This window comes from Malania oleifera, chromosome 3, assembly GCF_029873635.1.
Source record: "Malania oleifera isolate guangnan ecotype guangnan chromosome 3, ASM2987363v1, whole genome shotgun sequence".
Lineage (NCBI taxonomy): Eukaryota > Viridiplantae > Streptophyta > Magnoliopsida > Santalales > Ximeniaceae > Malania > Malania oleifera.
Window position 1 is genome coordinate 45562787 of NC_080419.1, and position 6000 is coordinate 45568786.

Consider the following 6000-nt stretch of genomic DNA (forward strand, 5'->3'; position numbering starts at 1 on the left):
TGATGACACAAACACATACCAAGAGTAATTATGTACCTCACATGGTCAGGAAGCTACTAGTCTAGGGCTCTAGGAAAAAGGCTTTTGCAAAGCCATCAAGCCATGGCTGCTATCAGCCTACAACCACTTCTGAGCATAGTTGTTAGAATCTTATGATTCTCGATTCGTATCAACTTCACGCCAAATTGATTAAAATCTTACTAGTGAATTAAAAACTATTGAATCATTGCCGAATCTATCGATTCATCCCATGAGTCTAATGAATCCATCTAAATCTATTAATTCACATGATTCTAGACCTATCATATCCTAACAAACCCAACTAGTCTAAAAGCCCAAAAACAACCTTTCTTTCTTTTCTTACCTTTTTCTTTTATTTTAGCATGTTACGTTCCATTCCTTGTCTATAGCTAAGATGGTACTCATGTTTTATTGTATTGTTAAGATTCAAGAGTTGGTCTTTGTAAAAGTTTGTTTAGTTATCATTTTTTAAGTTAATTATTTTTTTATTTAGTCCATGAAAGAATATACAAATATACATGAATTATTTTTTTTCTTAATGATAAACACCAAAAAGGTCAATTTTTTATTATTTTTCCTTAATTATTTCCCTTAAACAGCATAACGTTCATTTTTTAATTAATATTTCTTGACTCATTCCCGTAGTTTTCATTTGCTTAGGAAAGCAAACACATGAAATGTGTTTCTTTATTGTCAAAATTTAAATGTTCTTTACCATTTTTCTGGTTGTTTGTATATCAATATATTCAAGTCATTTGGAATTGATTTTGGAAATCGTAACGAATCTTATGATTCGATTCAATTCTCGATTCTCGACTTCCAAAATTGGAATTTCGATTCATGATTCGTATCTTGATTTGACTACCATGCTTCCAAGATTATTAAAGAATCCTTCTACAATACAATATCTATATTCTAGAATTTCTACATGTAGCTATTTATTGCCCTCTACAATTTGCCATGGTTTTTCTTCTATGATTCTGAAAGGAAAATTTTCCTCATGCAATCAAAGTCAACATCCCAAGAAATTAAGAATTTCTAACTGATAAATGGAATAAATATCAGCAGCTGTTTGGGGTAAAATAATAGTTTTTAGGAAATAGAAATGCTCAGATATCAAAAAATTTTCCACCATCAACAGCTAATATTCTATTAGTTGTTTTATGACAGGAATAAATTAATAATAGCAAGTTCAGAATAAAAGATTCACCTCTTCGACTTTCTTGTTTATCACATCCCAGGCCAACCGTGAAAGAAACCCCCCAGCAACAGAGAGTAATTGGATAATACGTGTTGCAACAGCACGTGGCCTTTTTCCCCAGTATGAAGCGATGCTGACAGGATCATACACCAGTGGCAGAGACTCACTGCTTTCATCTACCTAAAGAAGCACAAAACAACAGGTGTCATTTTAAATTTACGTAGAAAAATAAAAAGGAAAAAAATTACCATCAAATAAAAACTATGAATACAGAGGGATGGAAGAAACATAACAAAAAGAAAGGAAAGAAAGGAAAATAAAATAATTTTTTTCCAAGGGAAATAACAACCCAAAAAAAAGAGAAAAAAAACAAATTAGGGGGATAGTAATGTCTCATAGGCTAAAGAGTACCCACTCCTCTTTTCACTAGAACAATCACTTTCCAGTTGGCAGTTCCCAACACCCTGCAGCAAGCTGCTTAAATTGAATGGGCAAGATCAAGAATCTCGTCTAAGATGTCTACAATGCAGAGAGCCCAAGCATTTCTACTTCAGGTTCCTAGGACCACTTTAACAATGCAATGATAACTCACAGAATAATCTTCCAGAGATCTTACGGAAGGGGAAGGATCTTTTTCTTATGATGACCCCCATCCTAGCTGGCTTTGAGAAACTACAAAATAGTATTTTGGCTCAGATAGCTCTGAAAAAAGCACCACTGACTAACCTAACAAGACTCCAAAGGAAAATGCTATAATTGAATTTAATCTTCCCCAAAGGAGGAAACATCAAACATCCAAAAAAGATTGAGAAGATTGACAATAATACAAAGAAGTAGGTGAAGCCAATCCATCAGTCATACAAGAGAATGCCCTCAAACTACTTATAGCACTAACACCCACCAAGTACAGAAGATTTTGTCCCCAAGGCCTTCCATAGAGGTCTGTAGCATAGCATGATAGATTGTTGGCCACCACTTATCAGCTTAAGGGATTAGGTAAGGTAGTGACCTAATGTGGTATCAAAGCTTTGTTTCTGGGAGGTACTGGATTCAAGTCTTGCTATCTGAGTTTTCCCTCATTATGTCCATTAGAGTGCACTCTGTTTTGTCTGTATTCATAAACCTGTTTAAGTTCACAAGTTTGCCTCATTAATTTGAGATACAGCCGCACATAAGGGTGACTGTTGAATAGGTTGTTATGCATATTGTTGGCCCACCACCTATCAGCTCAAGCTTTTAGGTAAAGTTGTGACCTAGCATGGTAAACCATACACATTGCATCTAATATTCTAATGTCAAAACAAAGAGCTTTTCTAGGCACTTTGGCCATCTTAACTGGAGCTTCTTATCTGCACTAACCATATACAAGAAATGAAAGTAGTTATTGGTTGAGAATAAACCATTGGCCAACATTATTAATCAAATGAAGAGTCCAGATAAACACCGTTAACAATGAAAACAAGGGAAGCAAACAAACGTGTTTCCTGATTTTTTATGTGTTTAAAGAAACCGAAAAAATTCCGAGAGGTAAACCCATTAGAACAAGTTAAGGGTAGTAAACATGGGATATCCAACTTGATTATCTAGATAACATGTGAGTTTATGTTCAGGCAAGAAGGGAGAAAAACAAAGAGGAGAAATTAAAGAGAGAACCTGAAAGAGTAATTCACACAGGCCAGCTAGCCATATTGTTATGAAGCACTGATGATACCCTTGAACATCAAATAAGAATACCTTACAGAAAAGGCTACCATAACCCCACCTGCACCCCCAAGGCTCAGGGTGTATAAATCTCACCAAATCCTAGCTTGGTAAAACAATCAGAGAGGACAGAATCTCTAATTACAAGACTTCACAAACTGGGTGGCCATAACATTCAGTAGGTTCTCCCGTTATAGAAATCTCTTTTCTTACTATGTTTTCTCTTCAACAATAATGATATTATATTGTTATCTCATAAAAAAATAGTGATTTATATATGAAAATTTATTATTATAAATATCAAGATAGTGTGTGATAGTAATAATATATTATAAGGTAAAAATTAAAATACATTACTATATCACTTTATAGTATAATAGCATAAACATTTATTACAATAATACGCTATGTATTCTATACTAATATCATATTATCATAAAATTTAATATTATATAATTATATCATAACATATATTTTCTATTTTCAAGACTATAATAATAATAATAATAATATCGTAATATTTTGATTATACCGCATTATTAGACAAAATATATAATTGTATAATCTTATAAATTTAATTGTGTAATCATAATTATAATTTACAAATATATACTATTCAACCTCTTAAAACGTATGCCATAACTATAAGCATCTACCAACTACTTCTTAAAAGCTTCTTATTTTAAGATTTTAAGTACTCTTCCCGTAGCTAATCAAACACTACTTATTATTACAAATACTCCTTATTAGTGATATAAATATTTATTCATAAGTGGAACTAAACATTCTAAATGCTGCTTCAGGCCCCTCAGTACTTGCTTTAAATAATCTGATCTCGTAATTGTGATAACTGAAGTTCACCATGCTCCAAATAAACTAATTCTTTGTTAATTCTCAAACTTCAGCCAATAAAAAGCAGTTGCAGAGCAATTGTATCACTTCACCTTTTTTTTTTTTTACACTCTTCAGATAATGATGAACCCCCATTTCTTATTGAGAAAAACAAAAAAAGAAAATTCAAAATTGTATAGTATATCTTTTAGCTTCTCAGAAAAATAAAATAAAAATAATCACAAACCAATAGCCAATAATTGTAAGGAAGCTTGATATGGAGTTAGGGACAATGGAAAGTAAGAAAAAATCCAAATTTAAAGATCTTAATTTCCTTTTTCAGTAACATTCTCAACAAAAGAAAAACAAATAGAAAAGGTCATATCATGGTTCCCCAATTTTAAAATTCATTTACATGGTCAAACAAATTAATCCCATGAAGACAAAATAAACAGGCAGAAAAAAAATAAAATAAAAAAGGAATGAAAGCATATGCAATGTGAACCAAAGATAAATTACATGTACCTCAACTAGACGAAGCTGAACACCGTCATCAGCAAACTGTGAATCCCTCAAATTTTGTCCCCGTAGACCTCTCATAAGTATTGCCAACTGTTCATCTTCTTCCATCTGTGCTCTTACTTTTCTAATCTCCTGTGAAACATCTCCAATTCTCTGCCATAGTGCCATCCGCATTCAGTAAAACAAGGAGTAGTAAATTACTAATCAAAAAATTCAACTGATAAATAATCTATTACTTCGTTTACTTATTATTTTATTTTGTTTTGTTTGCATAAGAGTGGTTGAATCAAGTTATCGTTTCAATAAAAATTATCCTCAAAATGAGTGTTTACATGTAGATGTGGGAACACAATACAAACTGGAGTCAGTCTGAACTCTATTTGTTTGGCAAGAAAATCTAGGGTACGGTGTTTGCAGAATCTTAGCGCATCTAGAAGACAGTTTTTTGGTTTTTGGAATCAAAATAAGGAAAACAGAAGGGAAAATATCCAGAAACGAGTTTTTTATTTAAACAGTTTGCAAAAACATATTTTTTTGGAAAGAAAAAATATCTCCATTGCCATTCAAAGAAAAAAACCAAACAAAAAAATATCGTCTATATTGCAGACAATTCAAGCCATTTTCTGGAAATAAATTCATGGGAACACCTCCCTTAACCGAAACAAACCCCCCTTTATTTTTTGCATTCGACAAAACTATCTGTTCAAAATAGAATCGCTCCGCTTAGTTGACTGAAACATTTGGCTTCCTCGGAAGCAAACAAACAGGATCGTCCCTTTGCCACACATATCCGTAAATTGAACAATAACAAACGAAAGCAGAAATCCATGCGTGATCGACGAATCAAAACTGACAACAAATTCAGTTTCCAGTTCCGTAAATTCACCGTAGAGACTCCGTTGATTGATTTGGGCGACGCAGACCCATTGACGAGTTTGGACGAAGAAGGCTGCGTCTCGGGAGGCTTGGGCTCGGCGGCCACCGCGAGAACAACGCCGCTGGGTCTGCGAATCCTAGTTGTCGTTGGAAGGCGGCGGCAATTCGGCACCCTCCGTGAAGGAGAAAAGCCGCGGCGAGGGAGAAACGCGCGTCGGGGGGCCTCGATTCCGCAGTAGACCAGCTGTGATGCTGCCGCGTCCATGGCGGATACGATTAAGCTGCAAACCCGACGTGCGTCTGCGTCCTCGCACGCGCGCTGAGAGACAACCACAAGGAGGAGTGAGGGGTACGATGCGGGAGCACTGAAGTGGGTTAGTGGGTTTTTAGTGCGGCTCGAGCAAGGAACATGGCCGTTGGAGGAACACGTGGCAGGATTTGGAGCAATGAAAGTTTTGCTTCAAGAAAGGATTTGAAAATGGAAAATAACTAATGGCATGATCCTCCCATTATAACGGCTAATTAAACATAGCAAACAAAAAGAAAGAAACATTATCGAATTATTTTCCTTTTTAAATTAAAAATATCTTAAAATAAATAATGTGTCCAACCTATTAGAAAGAAGTATTATCTCTGATGATCATCATGTTTCTTTTATTTTCATATGATCATATATGATGTTAAGTGTTGGAAATAGAGGATATAAGATAGATGGAGAGAAGTGAATTCTACTAGTACATAATTTGTTATATGCTTTCCATGAATTCCAGTATCAATATTAATTACATTTAATATAGCTATTTATCTAGTTACATGAATCTATGTAGATGCATCACCTGAAAATAAAA

The 6000-nt window shown here is 34.2% G+C and overlaps 1 protein-coding gene across 1 annotated transcript in view; it reads right to left on the minus strand.

The window, feature by feature from the left end:
• The window catches only part of LOC131151772 (uncharacterized), an 89984-nt gene extending 84461 nt beyond the window's left edge, over positions 1 to 5523 (minus strand). The window contains exons 1-3 of the mRNA XM_058103174.1: positions 5163 to 5523; positions 4280 to 4429; positions 1232 to 1402 (exon numbers count right to left, since the gene is read on the minus strand). Of these exons, the coding sequence (XP_057959157.1) occupies positions 1232 to 1402; positions 4280 to 4429; positions 5163 to 5417 (576 nt within the window). The 5' untranslated portion in view covers positions 5418 to 5523. The remainder of the gene's footprint in view (positions 1 to 1231; positions 1403 to 4279; positions 4430 to 5162) is intronic.
• Between the last annotated feature and the right edge of the window lie 477 nt (positions 5524 to 6000).